This window comes from Pseudorasbora parva, chromosome 5, assembly GCF_024679245.1.
Source record: "Pseudorasbora parva isolate DD20220531a chromosome 5, ASM2467924v1, whole genome shotgun sequence".
NCBI classification, from domain to species: domain Eukaryota; kingdom Metazoa; phylum Chordata; class Actinopteri; order Cypriniformes; family Gobionidae; genus Pseudorasbora; species Pseudorasbora parva.
The window spans coordinates 36,707,800-36,727,817 of NC_090176.1; the positions used below are offsets into that span (position 1 = coordinate 36,707,800).

At 37.3% G+C, this 20,018-nt stretch overlaps 2 protein-coding genes across 2 annotated transcripts; one reads left to right on the plus strand and one right to left on the minus strand.

The window, feature by feature from the left end:
* The first annotated feature begins 1,188 nt into the window (after positions 1-1,188).
* ccdc80 (coiled-coil domain containing 80) lies at positions 1,189-14,983 on the plus strand. The gene is made up of 7 exons (XM_067444127.1): positions 1,189-3,361; positions 3,451-3,607; positions 5,991-6,127; positions 6,968-7,119; positions 8,425-8,528; positions 11,511-11,594; positions 14,320-14,983. Exons 1-7 carry the CDS (start codon positions 1,754-1,756, stop codon positions 14,637-14,639), a joined length of 2,562 nt encoding a protein of 853 aa, XP_067300228.1. The 5' UTR covers positions 1,189-1,753; the 3' UTR covers positions 14,640-14,983.
* Positions 14,984-15,264: 281 nt separating this feature from the next.
* Positions 15,265-20,018, minus strand: slc35a5 (solute carrier family 35 member A5). The gene is made up of 7 exons (XM_067444129.1): positions 19,931-20,018; positions 19,082-19,286; positions 18,874-18,972; positions 18,595-18,728; positions 18,413-18,480; positions 17,562-18,330; positions 15,265-15,724 (listed from the first exon to the last, which is right to left on the minus strand). The coding sequence occupies exons 2-7, from the start codon at positions 19,242-19,244 to the stop codon at positions 15,656-15,658; spliced, it is 1,302 nt and encodes a 433-aa protein (XP_067300230.1). The 5' UTR covers positions 19,245-19,286; positions 19,931-20,018; the 3' UTR covers positions 15,265-15,655.

Here is a 20,018-nt window from a genome sequence, read left to right on the forward strand (position 1 = left end):
CCCCCTGGATTCTGCTCAGCAGCTGTTATCCAGTTACATCACCCCGGCTTGGTATGTCTGGGGCTGTTTTAAGGCACAGAGCCAAACATGATTTGTGTATACATGCCACATGATTTCATATAAATATATATATATATTTGTGATGACAAAAATGTGCTGTATTAGAACATGCTCCAGTACACGATACAAGATTATGAATGTAAAATCTGTATAATGTGAAATGTTCTGAAATATGATATCCAAATCCTATAGAGACTTATACATTTAAAGCTGTTTTCTTTTCTCTGAAGGAAATATGAACCCATCATAGATTAACAGTTATTTCTTTTCATGATATGTTTTATGGGTTGCCAGTCATTGAATATCTGTGCAACGTATCAATCCATAAAAAACGACCTTAAAAATTATCAATGATATGAAAACATTTTTAGATTCATCTTTGTATATACATATGCATCTTCTCATCGTCTTTAGCTTGCTCATTTGGCACTTTTTTCTTGTTTATATTTCAATATTTACTTAAAATGTTTTCTTCAGGTTTAAAATGTATGCAGGATTTTAATACCAATTGTTTAGCAGATACAATTTAAGAACTTGCTCAATTTGGCTTTAGAGCAGTGGCAGTTTTTTTTTTTTTTTTTAAGTTTTGGAAACAATATGTTGCCTTTTAAAACATTAAGGTATAAAGGGGCCCATATACATCAAGCTGCCTTTATTTTTGTAAGAAATGTTCATTACAAAGGGATCATCATATTTAGGATTTGAAAGCCTGTTTTAAAGGGATAGTTCACCCAAAAATGAAAATTCTGTCATCATTTACTCACCTCACCCTCATGTTGTTCCAAACCTGTATGAGTTTCTTTCTTCTGCTGAACACAAAAGAAGATATTTGAAAGAATGTGTGTAACCAAGCAGACAGAACAACCACTGACTACAATAGTTGGGGAAAAATAATATATTGTGAATGGTTGTTCTATCTGCTTTGTTACAAACATTATTAATAATATCTTCTTTTGTGTTCAGTAGAAGAAAGAAACTCATGCAGGTTTGGAACAACTTAAGGGTGACTAAATGATGACAGAATTTTCCTTTTTGGGTGAACTATCCCTTTAAGGTAAAGGTTAATTCCGCTTGCAGGAGTAAATCTATGCGCACTGGCACCCCTCAGCTGCATGGGTTGGTCCCGTGCGCTCGTCAGAGGATACTGAGGCTGCTGTGCTGTTACTTTTTGACATGTCTGGGAAAGCTTCCAGTGATAAGGAGCCGCACAGAGAGTTTTCCATACTTTTGGAATTATTTCTGACCTTTTCTTATTTTTCTCGACGTGCGTTGTTTTGAAGTGGCGCGTGTCAAACTTCTTAAGACTGACAAAGGACCGGAGTTTGACTTCATGGGAAATATTTTCAGTAGGATAAAGGATTATATGCATTTCGATATAGGAACTATGAGATGAGAAAATCTGGCGCTGGGCAACATTACATGCCCCTTTGCTTTCAATCAGCTGTATCGCGCGCTGCATGTTCAAATGTTTCCTAAACGCACGTGCAGGTAAACAAAGGTCGATTAAACTTTTGTCTTTATTAAAGAAAAAATATTTTAATTTGTTTGTTAGATATCTAAAGATGGTTTTAACTAACGTATACACTGTTTTCAACTGAGCTTAAGAATTATGAACAGTTTTTAAAAAAATAAATCAGATCTTATGACGCTTTACTGGATTGTATCTCCTTAAGTGTAACTAAAGTTTTCAAACATGAGGGGAAGGTACATGCTTGGTTTCGGGGTTTTATGTCTGTTGACATTGGCTGTTTACGTGTCAGAGAGTAGCCCGACCGATAAACAAGTGAAACTCAGACTGCTGTCCATAAGGCGAGCTAGACAATTTAAATCACGACAGGGGCCGATCATCAAAACACGTTCTTCTTCATGGATCAATGATAGACGCCAGCAGATGCAGGGAGATGAAGGTATAAACATTACCAGGAACGTCCAATCCAGAAGGATCTTGGCACAAAGGAGACAGGGTGGGACTATGAATACAATCCAGCAAGATGATGGAACACCTGGAGCCAGGGCCAGAGTATCCCGCATGCCAAGCAGTGCCGGTTCTCCAAACTTATTGGCGTCATTTGCGGGGAAAAATCGCCTGCTGGTTATTTCCGCACCTCACGACTCGGATGGTTACTACAGATTGATGATGAGTCTTCTCAAACCAGAGGTTTACTGCGAGTTAGCCGAGCGGCACGTGCATCAGATTGTCATGTTTCACCAGGAAGGGGAATTGGGTGGGAAAATCAGACGCATTACTAATGAAGGCAAAGTGATGGAAGAGCCGTTGGATACGACTCTTATTCCCAGGCTAATAAACTTTCTTAAACTAGAGAAAGGAAAGTTTGGGATGGTCCTTCTTAAGAAGACGCTTCAGGTAGAGGAGCGCTACCCATACCCTGTCAGACTAGAAGCGATGTATGAAGTTATCGACCAGTCACCTATGCGCAAAATGGAGAAAGTGAGGCAGAAAGGCTTTGTACAGAAGTGTAAAGGAGCTGGGGTGGAGGGTCAGGTGGTTGAGGGTGTCCCCAGCACTGACTCCCAAGTGGACCCACCAACAGAGAGGAGAAAACCCATCCGAAGAACGACTACAACAACTACTCCAACTCCAACAACTACTACCACCACTACCAAAACAACTACCACCACACGTCCCCCAACTACAACTCGATCCACTACCACAACAACGACAACAACACGGCCGACCACAACGCGGGCCACCACCACTCCAAGGACGACCAGAGTTACTACTACCCTGCAATGGATCCCAGCTCACAAGACCACCGCCGAACCTTATTATTACAACCGAAGGGACAGATACCAGACAACCTCACCCACGACACTTTCTGTCTACACCAAGGCTGACACAGCAAAATACAGGGACAATCGCACTGATAAAAAAGAAGACAACCACAGACATACCAACATTATACCTACACAACACAAACCCCCTAAAGTTAAGCCTACGAAGAAAAAGAATGGCGATAAGGAAATTAGAAATGGTTACGAGGAGAAATATGATGCCGGCAGGCCCACCGATGCCTATGCTGAAGAGAAGGAGGAAGAGATTGTGCCTGCCAAGAAAGGCAAGGGCAAGACTGATAAAAAGAAGAAAAAGGACAAGAACGACAAGGTACCCAAGAAAGAAAAAGGGAAGGGAAAAGGCGGTAAGAAAAATGGAAAGAATGTTTCAAAGATCCATGAGAAAGAAGAATATCAGAAACCAACAAAAAGACCATCACCGCCACCACCACCTAAAGGAACTCTGGCAACCTTTTTGGACTATTTTGAAAGCAGAAGGAGACTAATTGTGAGTATCTTTGTAAGTAGTTTGATTTAGAAATGCGGGTTCCATTATAATAATATTACTGTTCTTCTGTTTTATACTCTTTACTTCAGTTGATCACCTCTCCAACAGAGGAGAACACCATGTATGCTCAGCAGAGGGATGAATACTTGGAACATGTGTGTGAGATGGCAGTCAGGAAGGTCTCCATCATCACCATCTTTGGCACACTTGCAAACAGCACCATGAAGATAGATCATTACCAGCTTGGTAAGCCACTTTTTTATTGATTACATGTTATTCAAACCAGCAACCATCATTTCAGTTAACATAACTCTGATAAAATGAATGTTTTCATTGCTGTATGCAGTTTTCCTGTTATCTTTTTCTATTGTTTTACTTTCCTCTTTCCTAAACCCCTGCTGAGAATCCATGTCATGTGTTGATATATGGACATTTAAACACAGGTTATGGAAGTTCCGGTCAAAGCATTCCATCCATTCCCACTGAGCCAAACTGAACTCAGGCCACCCATCATAAAACCCTGCAACTTTCATAAAAAGAACAACTGTTTCAACTGTGTCACAGTTGTGACATGGAGCTAGGAATGATTAGGCCAAAGATGGAAATGATAAACACAAGCCATTTTCTTCTGGTGGAGATTAAGAGCTTTTAATTGTATGGCAAACAAAAAGCGCCTTTTATCCAACAGTTGGCATTCACTTGTAAGTTAGGGAAGCACTTTTCCAGATTATGACCTCATATGACACAAAACCTCACAGCAAAGGAACTTTGGTCTGGGAATGGAGTGAATGGTGCTTGTTCAAGTGTCATGGAATGCTGCTAGATGAATCAAATGGAAGAGTGGGAGCAGAGTCTGCCATGGCACGTTATTCTCTCTAGTTCATTATCCAAGACATGGGAAAATGTCTGTTTCCTTTGTAGCTGATATTCTGACTGGAGAGTTTTAGCTCAGTACCAGCAGTCATTTTTTTGGCAGACAGGCCAGTTTTGTAGGGTGTGTGTGTGGATAAAGCATATGTTACTCAATACAATTTCTTCATTGTACATTTTTGATGCACCGTTCCAAAAGCAGGGAAGCCTATTACTTTAATGCTTGCTATGAATGCCAAGGGTTGTGTGCCATTCAGAATTGAATTGAAAATGCTATTTCAATTCAGATTAAATTCTATGTTTGATGCAGGATGCAGAATTTGCCTTTGAATATAAGTAGATTAGAAATGAATTTTAATTCAAATAAATGTATGCAATCTTTAAAAAAAGCCTAGTTTAAATTTGTTTAAAAAGCTTTGAGGTTTGAAGGTCTATAGATAGATCTTCTTTCTCCTGTTCAATTCAAATTCCACTCTGACTTCCTTTAGTTCCAGCTCATTGATTGAAACCAAGCCAATTCTTTAGTCCCAAATTTTGCACAAGCCTGGTTGTCAATGTTTTTGATAATCCTCTGGACATCACACAATTAGATTCTACAAGCATTAAGACAAAATGCCATGACATCATCATCATCTGGAATGCCTTTGAATTAGTCACTGCTTTGACTTTGGTTCCATATACTCATCAGTCTGGTCTGCATCATATGGTTTTGTGTGAGGAGTCACTTTCTCTGCCACGTGATGGACAAATTGAAGCAAAGCAGGTGCTCATAAACATCTCTTAAAGGAAGCTAAGTGAACACAAGGCTCTCTCTGAAGGCATATATCAGTCTGGCACGTTCTGAGCATTTATAGCCTTCCAGCTCACTGTGACTGGTTCCAGTGCAGCATCAGAGGTACTAGAAAGGAAACATGACTGACTGTATGATCAGCGGTTCCTGAACCACAATTAAAGGTCCTGTGCTATGGTTATGGCAAGCATATATAATTAGGAGCGCTGCTGAGGCTAAAGCCTAATCTTTCATTTTCCGTTTGTAATGCCTATGATGTAACGCTAGTTATTTATACTTTATATTAAGATTCCTAGTTGTTGTTTATCTTGTGATAAATTGTTTATCTCAGTGAGTAGGACATATGCCTAAAGCCTCCTTATTATTTGTTTATAGGACAGAATAGCATTTTGCCCCTGCTTTGATTCATTTTTTATTTTAGTTCCTGTCCCATGCTGAGGTAAGTGGAGTGCCTTAAACCATCTGTTTTGTTGTCCTCTAGAAATCAGAGTGAGAAATTCTTTGGATTTTGTGGAAAGGAAAACAAATACTTTGGTTTGGCCGCATCCTCCCGCACTGTTTCACGTACCCGCAGTTTCCACAGACTAAAGAGGGTCTTTCACATGAGTTGCTCTGTTTTTATCTGTCTCTTTTAGAGCAACGGAAGCCATGTTCCCAGAATAAACACACAGAACTGCCATCTCTAAGGCCCTGCAGCACTTCATTAAAAGACTGCATGTCTGGTGATTTTCCATTTAGACAAACAGCAGAACAGCATTGGGCTACTCATATAGCATATAGTGTCCCAAGTTCTACAGGCGTTGACCCCGCCAGAGGGGTCGCCCTACGTACTGTATGTTATGAAAGACACGCATGTCTCTTTGAACTGCAGTCAAAACAAACTAGCAGACTGTGGAGCCATCTGTAATCTTCTGTATTTATATCTGGTTGGTTGATCAGTCTGTGGGATTTTGTGTGGCGTCTTTGCAGAGAATGACAAGCCCATGAAAGGTCTGAGACAGGAGGATTTGGAGAACCAGGATCTCATCACGGAGCTAAGGAAAGAGTACGGAATGACCTACAGCGATTTCTACATGGTCCTCACAGACCTTGACATGAAAGCGAAGGTAAAAGACACGTAACTTGGCACACAGTACATTTTCACAGCTTTTAAGCTCTCTTCTTCCATGCTACATAAGGTTTGCCAGTGCAAGGCTGAGTTCTGTTTGCAGACAGCTGGAATAAACAAAGAAGCCACTGTGCAGTCTGGAGGTGGATAGAAAGTAAAATCTGGTGAAAATCCTTAGAGACAGCCGCAAATGCTGATTTAATTCTGGCCATGCAGAGTTAAGATTGAATTGTGAGAGTTGAATGTTGACATAACGGACTATGTTAATACATAAACTAGGAAACAAATAATCATGTATCGTCATGGCCCTTGTAAATGAGTTTTACTTTTCATTTGGAGAACATGTTAATTTTTTTTGCTATTTTTATGTAATATGTTACAATGGAATTTAATTCAGTGCCTTCATGAGCTGGATTTGATGTAATGATCAATATAAAACTAATGTAGCAGTAGCACTAAATGTAGACGTTTACATAGTAAAATAAGATAATATAAATATTAAGGTGATAATACATTTTAATGTAAAATTATATAAAAAATGAATAATACAAAATATAATTATAAACTTACATAATACAGTTTAAACACAATAATAAAATGGGTGTCTATGTAACTTTCACTGAAGAAATGTGATATTGGACATTGTGGACATGTGGTTTGCAGAAAAATTTCAAGAATTCTTCACAGCTCTGTCGATTTGACACATAATTTTAGGTTCGGCATTCTTGGCTGCTCAGGACCTATTGAGAAACTCCCCTAACTGGTAAAGGTATTGGGTTTCTAACCCTCTTAGGCTGTATATTTCTCTAAGTTTTATATCTTTTTTTATTGTTTCCAGCAATACTACGAAGTGCCAATTGCAATGAAAGCGGTTTTTGACTATATCGACACGTTTTCCTCGCGCATCAGAGAGATGGAACAACAGAAACGTGATGGGGTGACATGTAAAAAAGAAGACAAGCCAAGATCATTAGAGAACTTCCTTTCCAGGTAAAGGCTTTTTCCATTGAAATGTTGTTGTGCTCATATGGGGCTCATATTTCATCTCCTAAAAAAATGAAATTGTGCTTTTATGCCATCACACAAGCTGTCTTAATGTCATTATGTCATTATACAATTCATAGCAAATCACACACATAATTGTACATCATTTTGATTAAATGTATTTATATAGAAAAAGAAGAAAAATACATTCTTTAGAATATTTTGTTAGAATAGAGAAAAGGCATCCAGATGATGTAGTTCAGATGGTGTTAACCATAGTATGGAGTAAACCATAGGATGCTAACCAGCAAAACCTTTTTTATTTTATAGAAGCATTTCAAAGATTTTTGCTTTAATTTAATTATCTGTTAGGTAAGATCTAGAATGTTCTATATATGGTTGCATTTAATCTGTCAAGTAAATCTTTCAAAAAAAGTTGACAAATAATTTCCAAAATTTTGTATGGAATTTACACACGTGCATGATTCGTGTAGTATCAATAACAATCAACATACATATTAGTGATAAAATATAATAATGGCTATTCGAGTGAGGTAATTTAGTCAATGCTGGATTTTTTAAAATGGGGTGGCGAACAGGGGACCAACAACCAGTCAGGGGGACAAGGGAAAACAGAAATAAATACTGGCTATAGTATAGGGGATTTCATGGAACTAGATATTTATGCACAAAGACAATAGATATAGGAAGAAGATTCACTCCTATTACATTATGGGAGAAACTGCAATGCGCATTAGCCTATAGTGGAATACATCCCACAATTGAAGTAAAAGAGCCAATCACTGATTGCAGCTGCCTCTAGAAGCTCTGGTTCTCATTTATACCTGACACATGCTTATGACTGCACATGCACATTGGCTGTTGTAGACTGACAAAACCGTTTTTTAACGCTATTTGAGCATAAGAAACAACATTTATGGGACCGTTAATGTCAGATTTTGTTGAAGATTTGAAATATGTCACTTTAAATGTGAGTTTGGCAAGAAGTTTTTGAAATATTAGGATTCCCCCATTCAAATAGATTGGACTTAGTCTTGGATGCCTGAAATAGCTGCCCAGAGGCGTCGCAAATTATGGCCGCCTAGTGAACAGACTCTCCTTAAAAGGGACTTTGGTTATACATCATTTATACCATGGTGTACCACCATACAGATGGCTGTATAGCTATATATATAACTTGTATTAGGGTTTGCATTTGGATATATATTTAGACATTAAAGATGACTTTTTGTCAAAGTTGAGCTATCCACCCCTGCATCAGTCTAATGATTTTGTTCTATGATTGCATAGGTTCCGCTGGAGACGCAGGTTGTTTGTCATATCTGCACCAAATGATGAGGAATGGGCCTATCAGCAACAACTCTATGCACTGACCAGTCAGGCATGCAACCTAGGTAAGCATTTTAATCACTGGCTGGAGAATATCATTGAAGGAGAATTTTGATCAAATTACCAGATCACATTAATGCAGGGGTATTTATTCTTTAGGGACTCTTACTACAGTGTAACCCATTGTTTGCATATTTATTTATCATCTCTCATGACATTTATCAAGATAATATCTCACTTTAATTTTCTCTTGTCACTCAGCGAAGATTGAAACCAGATCTTTGTTACTGTAGTACACAGAGGTGGGTAGTAACGAATTACATTTACTTCGTTACATTTACTTGAGTACATTTTTTGGGTAACTTGTACTTTTAGAGTATATTTAAAAATGGGTACTTTTACTTTTACTCAAGTACATTTCTTGTGAAAAAACTGTACTTTTACTTAGTTACATTCGGTGGCGTTCCTCCGCTACTTTCAATGGTGATAATTAATTATATATTTTAAAATAAGTTATGACTTGTTCGCAAGTCTCGCGAAACGTTGGAGAGGCTGCTTCGCGAGAGGTGGATACGCATCACCCGCATAAAATTAGCGCGCGATTTAGTCAGAAGATGATGGCCGAAGCAGAGGGAGATGTGTGTGAGCTACGGCAGATCATCCGTACGTGGCCTCAAGTTCAGCCTGTTTTCAGTCAAAGATGTCAAAAAGAACAGTTTCATAATTTAATGCATGCTGTGTGCACCAATATGAACTGACATCTCAGCATACAATATTCCAGCTCCAACCTGAGAGAGCAGTGGTAAGTGTAACAATGATGCCTATATTTGAACACTGTTAATGGTAAATTGGTAACTATGGGCACTTTTCCTTTATTGTAATACTATTTCACACACTGTCCGAGTGTTTTCCTCATATGCGCTCTTGTGCAAGCATTGACAAATCGTTTGAATCCTCCGAACACACGTCCACAAACAAACGTTCACATCTGCACATTTACATATCTTTTTTTTCTCATAAAACGAGCAACCTCATTGGCAAAATGTACCTGTGACAATGTTTTTGCAAACCACAAAATACGTACCAATACACACTGCAGGAATTCCAACAGAAATGAACACTATCAGAAAAACTGCATTTTTTGTTAGTCTATGGTTTGTAAAACATTTTGAATTTTGCGTCACAGCTCCATGTTCTGCTTTTCTGATTCACCAGACTTGCTCGATAGCTCAGCTGATACAGATTTGTATTTGCAATGCGAAAAGCTTGAGAACGAACCCCATGAAGAACGAGTCATGATAAAAGAGCTCAAAGACGAGTTCTAAACACAAGCTAAAAATACATGGACACAATTTTATTGTTGTCACATTTGCTTTTGTTAACACTTTCGGGTAGGTTTAGTGTGGGTGTAGGCTAGGTTAAAAACACAACGTAACAAAACATGTCAGATTCACGCAAATCTGTTCTGGAAAAAAATAATCTTTTAGCGCCACCCAGTGGACATTTCACTTTGAAACTGTCGCAATATGTACGTATTGGTACATATTTTGTGGTTTGCAAAAACGTTGCCATAGGTACTGATGAGATCAGGCTAAAAACGAAACAAATTGAATAGCCTAATGTGACATCTTGCATTTATACACATATCCGGACAGACAACAGTCTGCAGTGTATACATACGTTTAAAAATGGGACTGTATTTTTAAGAATGCATATACTTATAAAAATATAAGAACAAAGTATGTTTTAAAAAGAGCTGTGGTTAGCCCAGCACACCATTAATTTACACTATTTAACCATTAAACACACACACACACACACACACACACATATATATATATATTTGGAGGTGTGTGAAATCTCTCTAAGTAGTCTGAAATTCAGGGTTTTTGGATCTTATCAATCAGATCGAAAGTAACTAGTAACTAAGTACTTGAGTAGTTTTTTCATCTAATACTTTTTTACTCGTACTCAAGTAACTATTACGGTTGTTACTTTTACTTTTACTTGAGTAAATATTTCCGTAAGTACTTGTACTTTTACTTGAGTAAAGATTTTGGCTACTCTACCCACCTCAGAAAAAAACAGTTCTTATAAACTCCACTGAGTTATGGATCTGGAATTTTTTCTTGGTATTATTCCCAAGAACAATGTGTATTCCCGATGATACTTTACAGTCAGAAATGTTTCCCACAAAATAAGCTTGACACAACAGCAGTGAATGTGTGCTATTTTGTATTTTGTCCCAGAAATCTTGACAAGCATATAACTCATGTAATTAGCTAAGCATTTATTCATCGTTGCAGCATGTTCTTGGGTGACTCTTTTTATATTATATAGCTTTGGAGACTAGTTGGATTTGACTTGTATATAGAATATATATGTATTAGTAGTTGTTGTCTTGCCAGTTCCATACCTGTTTGTCTAAGTGTTGACCACAGCCAGTGACCACACCTGGAACAGCTAATAGTGAGGTGTAGCCTCATGTTCTTTTTCACATGGAATGAGTGTGGAAAACATAAAGAGATGTTCCTAGTTGTAAATAAAAAAGTAAATAACGGCAATTTAGCAACTTGTTAGCAATTTTCATAAAAAAAACAGCTGCTTCCAATTCCACGTGACATATGATTTGTGTCAGTTTCGAATAATTATGTGTAATTTAGGTGGTAGAACAAAATGTGAAAGTGTCTTGAAATAGAAGATAATTTAAGTTACAACTTTACACAAAGTTGTAAAAAATAATTATTATGTGGCATAATGTGACCAGGAAAATATCTTGGAGCAATAACAATGAATTTCTATTCCATTTAAACTGACATCGGTTACTACAGTAGAATTGAATTTGGCAGTCAGTTAAAATATAAATGACTTGAGAAATAGCTCTGTTTACTAATATATCACCCACATATTCCATAAACAGCAATCTGGAAGCCACAAACATGCCCGTTAACAGCCTAAATGTCAATAGTAAAGACTCAGAGAGGTGTTTAGATTTTAGTCTGTTGCACTTTAACCTACAAATTCCTTTTGTGTTGGTCAATTTGCAGGTCTTCGCCATGTATCAATACTGAAGCTGGTGGGAACAGAGCTGATAGACATGGGAGGAGTGTTAGAGCTTTACCCCATCAATGGTAAGATCACCGTCACTGTAACACTAGCAAAAAAGACATGCGTCCATCTATACACTCTTTAAAAATAAAGGTTCTTTATTGGCGTCGGTTGTTCCATTATGAACCTCTCACCTGCACAAAAGGTTATTTATTGTGGACAAGAGATTCTTGAGATTAGTCAAATGTTCTTTACACTAAGAACTCTTCACATAGAGGGTTAACTTAAACACTTCTAACTTTTTTTGCAGCCTTTATTTATTTTAAATTAAATAAATTAAATAAAATTAATTTTATTTATTTATGAGTGTAGTGAGACTTCTGTAATGAGAGTAAACACCTGAAATGTTATCTATAATTTTTGGTGCAAGAAGCCTTATTATTGTGTATTTAAACATTTGTAGCAATGGTTTAAAAAGCAGTTTAAAATATCAGCTGACTCAAGATGCTTATTTATTGTGGTCACTTTACTTATATAAAGCATTTTGCTTATGAATAAAGATATGAAAAGCGTACCTATATCGTTCACAGCAGCCAGGCGTTTTAGTAAGTGTGTTAAGGGTTAATCAGCACATTAGATGAGTGTGGTGGAGTTGTGTTGACATTGGCTGCTTTTTTGTCAGCCAGTAGCCTCTGGTTTCAGGCCCCTCCCTAGATGAGTCAGCCTCTCCAGCTCCGGCCAGGCTCAAAAATGACCAAACAGTTCCCACAGGAATAATATTTTGCAGGACAAAAATGAAAGAGGGCTCAGGTGTTTACATATTTTCCATCATTGTTGAAACTACAGACAGCTTTGCCTTCATTGGCACCCAGGCCCCTGTGCATCAGCAGTCTGATGCATTAAGATCAAACAGTGATTCTGTAAGCTCTATTTAGAGTGCTGACACTGAAGTCTTCATAGGCGGTATGTAAGATGAAAGCAATGTCAATATAGATGCTGGTTTTATACAAATAAATCTGGTTTCTATTTGAAAGTTTTGTCAAATGTTTTTGTTTTATTAGTATATTAAAAAAGCTCTTCATTTAAAGACGGTCAGTGTTTATTTTTGAAAAAGGATGAATAAATGGATGGAAAGTTGGGAAGTATTTTTTTATTTTATCATTTGAAAAGGTTGCTAAACATTTTTACTTTTTCCATTTTGAGTATAAAGTAACATTTCAGTAACCACCACTGATTTTGAATGACCAACTCACCCACCACATTATATACATTTTTGTGTATATTTCCAATAATTATATATATTACAATAATTATATATAATAACAATGAATATCTCATTACGCCACCTGTTAGTAGGTAGGATATATTAGGCAGCAAGTGAACATTTTGTCCTCAAAGTTGATGTGTTAAAAGCAGTAAAAAATGGGCAAGCATAAGGAGTTTGACAAGGGCCAAATTGTGATGGCTTAACGACTGGGTCAGAGCATCTCCAAAACTGCAGCTCTTGTGGGGTGTTCCTGGTCTGCAGTGGTCATTATCTATAAAAAGTGGTCCAAGGAAGGAACAGTGGTGAACCGACGGCAGGTTCATGGGTGGCCAAGGCTCAGTGATGCACATGGGGAGTGAAGGCTGGCCTGTGTGGTCCGATCAAACAGACAGCCTACTATAGCTCAAATAGCTCAAGAAGTTAATACTGGTTCTGATAGAAAGGTGTCAGAATACACAGTGCATTGCAGTTTGGGACCCACTTTATATTAGGTGGCCTTAACTACTATGTACTAACATTTTAATTAATCATTTGATACAATGCACTTATTGTGTACTTACATTTTAAAAATACCTGCATGTAATTACATCTGTAATTAATTTCTGTAGTTACATTAGTAATTACACATTTGGGACTTCCCTTACACCTAACCCTACCCTTAAACTCACTCATATCACCACACCTGTACCTTACTCTACACGTATCCCACCTCAATATCAGCAAAAGTGCTTTGCAATACAATTTGAACACAGTAAGTACATTGTACTTATTTTTTGATATAAGTACATAGTACTTAAGGCCACATAATATAAATTGGGGCCACAGTTTGTTGCGTATGAGTCTGCATAGCCACAGACCAGTCAGGGTGCCCATGCTTCAACATTGATAATAAAATGAAATGTTGCTTGAGCACCAAATCAGCACATTAGAATTGTTTCTAATGGATTTAGATGAATATTTCTAATAAGGATCATGTGACACTGAAGACAAAATATTGGGTGCTGAAAATTCAGTTTTGCCATCAAAGAAATTTTAAATATCTTGAAATAGAAAATTTGTTTGAAATTGTAATATTTTACATTACTATTGTACTGTTGTTTTTGTACTGTATCAAATAAATGTGCTTCCTTGGTGAGCATAATATATATGTAATATATATATATATATATATATATATATATATATATATATATATATATATATATAAATCTTGCTGACTCCAAACTTCAAACGGTAGTGTAATTAACTATTTAGCTTCAGATGGTCAAGTAGAAAAAAAATCCTTTAAAAAAATAGTTTAAAAAAAGATATATAACCCATTAAATTGCAACGACGATGAAGGTGAATGCACATTGGCTTATTTGTCACTAAAAATAAACCTTTAAAACATACTTGTTTTGCATTACACACTAAACTCAGATCTATAAAATAATGAGAAGTTCAGTATCCTATTAATGACTAAGTTTCCTGTGTATCCACTATATTTTGTTTATGTGCATGCTGCACTGATTCTGACACCCACATCACGTTTTATATTTCAGGAAGTGCAACGGTGGAGCGTGAGGGAATATCTGCCAGTCTAGTAAGGGACATTAGAAACTATTTCCAGATCAGCCCTGAATACTTCTCCATGCTGCTGGTGGGAAAAGATGGAAATGTCAAGTCCTGGTACCCATCTCCTATGTGGTCCATGGCTATCATCTACGACTTAATCGACTCCATGCAACTCCGCAGACAGGAAATGGCCATCCAGCAGTCTCTAGGCATGCGCTGCCCAGAAGATGAGTACGGTGGCTACGGTTACCACCACGGCTATCACGAGGGTTACCAGGATGGCTATCATCAGGGTTATGGATATTAGGGTTTACACACAAGACAGTGTCATGGTAAGAGATAACTGAAAACTTCCTTTTTTTATCTGGTTTTACAATTATAGTATACAGCTGTTCATGTTTTAAGATGCATCTTCTCTGCTATACATCTGTCCTTAATGTTGGTGTATATCATTTCACATCTACGGACAATCTTTTGTAGATAAAAGACGCTGCTGAAACATTTGTATTTATTGGATGTCTTTACTATACGAAGTGATCATTTTTAAAGGTCACAACCTGCTTTTTCTTGTTGAACAATGTATTGTTATTGTTACTCTATTTTTAAAGAGCACTGTCTTATTTATAAACATATAAATTGTCTTTAATTTCAATAAAAATATTATATTGATAAGCCTTTTGTCATAATACATTCCAAACATCTCAGGCCATCGTGCAAACTCTATTTTTTGTTGAACGGATGTACAAGTGCTTATGTGATGCTTGAATGTTTCCCAATTTATTTTACGAAAGCACAGTGTTGACACAGCCTACACATTTAAAAGACACGGGTTTGACTGACTTTGCTTTGTTTCCCTCTGCTGGTCAGTGATATGTTAGCAGTTGCCACAAAATGTCAAGATTAGGACAAAATCAACAAATATTTGAGCAACATGGTTAAAATGTGGACTTTAATTTTTTTTTCTAAGTTCATACATTAAATACGACACGTGCAGTCACATTATGGCACATTATACATGATGCTTTGAAATGTGATTGTTCCCATTAGAGAGGTATACTAAATGAGTTCCTTTTACCTTAATACCTGCACTGTCACCTCATGACCTTCAGTTAACTTCTGTATGACAGAACAAAGAACAGTCCAACCAATAAATATAAAAGAAATACTTTCACAAAACCTCCTGAGGAATTTTTAAGAGAGGAAAATATATTAAACTCTGTGATTCCATGTTTCAAACATTTCATGTGATTGAAGTATACATATACACAGGCTGTTTACACAATATTTACACGATACTTAGAAAGAGACAGGTTCAAAACTGACTTAGAAAGATTCTTCTTCCGATTCGCTCTCTGTGTTAGCCTTGGTCAGCCTCTCCCACTCTTCTCCATCCTAAAATAAAAACATGAAATATTACATACATTCATTTTTAGACCACTGAAGTAATATAGAAAATGTGACAGTTTTTAGAGATTTTTAGTGCTGGGCAATCGATTAATCACATCCAAAATAAAAGTTTGTGTTTATATAATATATGTGTGTGTACTGTGTTTAATTATGGTGTATAAATACAGAATGAAGAAGTTTGCAATTTTGCATTTAAAGTCAGCATGAAACTTTTGCGATATTCTTTTCTTCCCTACTGTGACGCATCAGCTTCTCAAACAAGAATGTATAGGACGGGACTTGATTTTGTCTAAGGGGAATTGATTGGATTGTTGTAAACATTAGAGAAGAGATGATGTTGCACTTGCAAGAGGAAGGGAAGTTATTTTGATTAAATATTATGAGGGCACATTAATTGTAATAAATTAATTATAATAAATACTGCAATATTTAATAAAAAAATAAGAATTGTACATTTTGATTTCATGGTGACTTAAACTGTTACTAGGGTGAATTAACATTAGCTTTGTATTTAAACTGGGTCATTAATGTAGTAGAAATGTGAAATTATTTTTGAATTTGGTGCTTTCTAGACAAGTGCCTTCTGAGAAAAGACAGATTTTTGTTCATGTGGATGAAAGACAACTCCCAGAATGCACTTGCTTCGCTGCCCTACGAGGCCACTCCCAAAGCCACCTACTGGATTACTTGCCTACCGCATTTATTTTCATAAAATCAGTTAAGTTAGAGAACAGACACTGCAATTAAAAACGGACCGTGTCTGTTCAATATAATGTGAGTGAGCCAAGTGAGGGTCACACAGCACAAACGTAGCAGGAATCAGATTACATTCATCACATGAGGTAAGCACGGATGCGGCATGCATTCACAGCACATGTTCAGTCTGCCTTTTGAAGCTTAACTTTCGTAGGAATTGATTTGAAAAGTTGAAACACTCACTTTGCTCCGCACCGCACTTTTTACATGAATTAGCTAGCCGAGCACTGTGAGTGCGATCCCAACCCCCATAAGATACGGAAATAGCTTCTACTGACTGTAGTCTTTATCCTCATGCCAAAAAAAACCTCAGGTGACGCAAATTGACAATATTTACATCACTGGAGGATTTTTTTCAGAAATAAAACATAAATTTCAAATCTTAGGGGCATATGAGAAGTGGATGCACGATCATTGGAATATACTCCCAGGTTTCTACTGATACAAAGCCATATGCTAAATCGCTGAAGTAACCCTTTAAAAAGGCAAGAATCAGTGCAGCAGATTGGAAAATGCCATAGAATCAAAGATTAACCTGACAGATTAAAGTGAGACACCGAAAAGGCAGAGGGAACCGGAGGAACAGTCAAATACTTCTGTCTAGCAAATGTCTATATTAAAAAAAAAGACCTGAAATGCACACACAAAAATATTTGTTTGTAAACCGGCCCCTACTAAACGGAAAACACAAACTTTGTAAGTTGTTGAAACTAGCCGTTCTAGTTCACATTTAACATGGTTGTGTATTAAACAAAGCTCCTTTTAGCCTACAACATGCCACTAATAAAATTCCATGCTGCATAATATCTAAATAATGCAATAATCCAAGGTGGAGCTTTGCTCCTCCAAATTACATTTTCATTATAGGCAATTCAAGTTTCTAACTCCTCCACACTTAATCAGATTAGTTTGCCAGACCTCCTCTACAGAGAGCCCCTTGTTTAAACTGTCAGTGTGTACTTCAGAAATTAAGGTGGAAACGAATTAGTCAAATTAAAAAAATTGATTAACTGAGCTGCAAAGTAGCACCTTTTTAAAATTAGGCAAGTCTACATTTGACCCTTACCCCTCTTGACCTCTCAAACACCTCGCCATTGATTACCCTGAGCCTCTCCTGCTGCAGAGCATACTCTGGATCCTTCAGTCTGCTGCTGTGGTAGATAAAGATGGCTAGCAGTACTATAGGCGCCTGCAGGAAGAAATCCATCGATGGGCGAAAGTCAAATAGGAAGAGAGAGAGCGCAGTGACGATGACCGTGGTAATCTGGCCCGTCAGAACGTGGAACATGTTATCGCGGAACTTGAGAATAAAAGCCACCGACAGGCCTAGAGCGGCTGTGACGAAGACCAGGGCGATGGAGAAGACGTTGTGACCATAGAGGAGGCCACAGTGCAGCGTCAATTCACGGTAGTCAGAGTGCAGGAGCAGCGTTAGACTGTTGAAGATCAAACCAAAAACATACAGCTTGCTATTCTGGATGAAGATGCTCTCCACTAGCTGCTCCCCCTCCTTGAGAATCTTCTCATTGTAGATGTTGGCCAGCGCAGAGATGAAGCACTGCAGCAGCAGAAGGATGTAACCTAGGCCGAAGCTTTTCAGTTTGTGGATGAGCTGATTGTCCCACAGTTCATGTGTCCAGTATGTTTCATTATGGATTTGATGCTTTAGCTCAGGATGGGCATATTTCAGACAGCTGTTGGAAGGGGTGGAAGTGTGGGCTGGGTGGAGGCCGTGCACGGCGATTGCATGCTGGTCACCACTGCCAGTGGTCAACGAAACAATGGACAGAAACAAAATGATCAAAGATGCCCACTGCACCCAAGACAAGCGCCTCCTGCAAGCCAAAAGAATGGAAAGTTAACAACAGATACATTTCAAGGAACGGTAACAGATAGATAAGAAATGTCAGTACTTACTTCAAAACAACTCGGAAGAGAATGGCTGTTGTAAAAATAACAATGTTGGAAAACATTACCGCCATAGCCTATTAAAACATGAGAAAAAAAATGTAAATTTTTTTTAATTAGACAAGCAATAATGTGTTATTTTGCTACTAACATACTATCAATCACTAGAAGTCTTTAATAATTCAACATACAGGCTGTAGATAGGTCATCACATAGAATATTATAAGGTTGTCAAGGAAGTAGAGGAATGCAGGAACGGACCATTTCAGGTAGCTAAGAAAAGAGGCACCAGATGAACATCCCAAATCTTTATAAGAGCGGCCCTCTGGAAAACAAAAGCAATAGTTCTAGTCCCATACCATGTATGCTGAAATAAAGATATATCACAATTCAACAGACATACAGTATAGCTTAGTATGTTAATGCGTATGGTATGAGAATGGTATTTTGGGACAACGAATCTGACTCACCTTGAATGACCACCCGAACTGACATCACTAAACAAAATAATAGTTTGATGGCCTCTGCCATTAAATTCACAGATGCAGGAAGAAAATCATATTTGTTTTCTGTAATTAAGAAAAAAATAGTTGTAACAAAATTCTTAAAATTCTCTATTGATGGTATTTTGGTAAAGAACCATAAATCAAGTTGCTCCATGTTGGTGTAATATTTTACCTTCATTGGCTGAGAATTTTAGTAATAGGATACGACTGGTTCCCAGAGTAACAAAACCCAGACCCAGAGCCAAAGTGTAGGCTGAAGATCTTGAGCACAGGCGCGAGCAGGGACAGCAGCAGCGGCATGAAGAAGAGGAAGAGGAGGAAGACGACGGGGCCATTATGGAGAATGTAAGCTGGGCATAGGAGGATGATCAGGATCGCTGAGAAAACATAAGACAATTAACCACACTCACAGCACATAACCACTTATGAAAAAGTATACATGCTTTCATTAAATATAATAAAACAGACTGGTCTCTCCAGCCCTTTCACTTCTCAAACACCACTTTGACAAGACCTGCCGCCTTCTGTATCTATGACTTTGTTTTCAACATGATTCACAAGCACAAATAATGAGTCAAGCAAACAAAATATGCAGCGATGAAATCATGGAATAATGTGGTTTAGTGCTTACAGATGTTCAGAATGGAAGGAACATGAACATTGTGTCTTATGTGAAAGCAATGACAGTTTTAAATGTAACATCTTTCAGTACATAACTGTATATAAACATCAAACTACAAAATGAATAATAATTAAAGACATACAGAAATAGACATTCTTAAATGTAAAATATGTTAAATAATATTTTAAAATACATAACTATAACGCGAAATAATAGGATTTACTGTCGTGTGGTTAATCACATTCTCAGCAATTCAATTTAGATTGTTCTGATGTTCGGTACGCATTAAAAAAAATAAGTACAGCATTCAGTTTCATGACAGGATATTAACAATGTGTCTATTATAATGTGAATATGGTGATGAAGCGGAAAAATATTAATATTCGGTGATTTATTTACCTGCCCATATGTTCTCACTCGAACAAACAACCTGACCACGGCTTCCGCATAGTTGCGCATGCGCACAACTAAAGATACGTCATCGTTT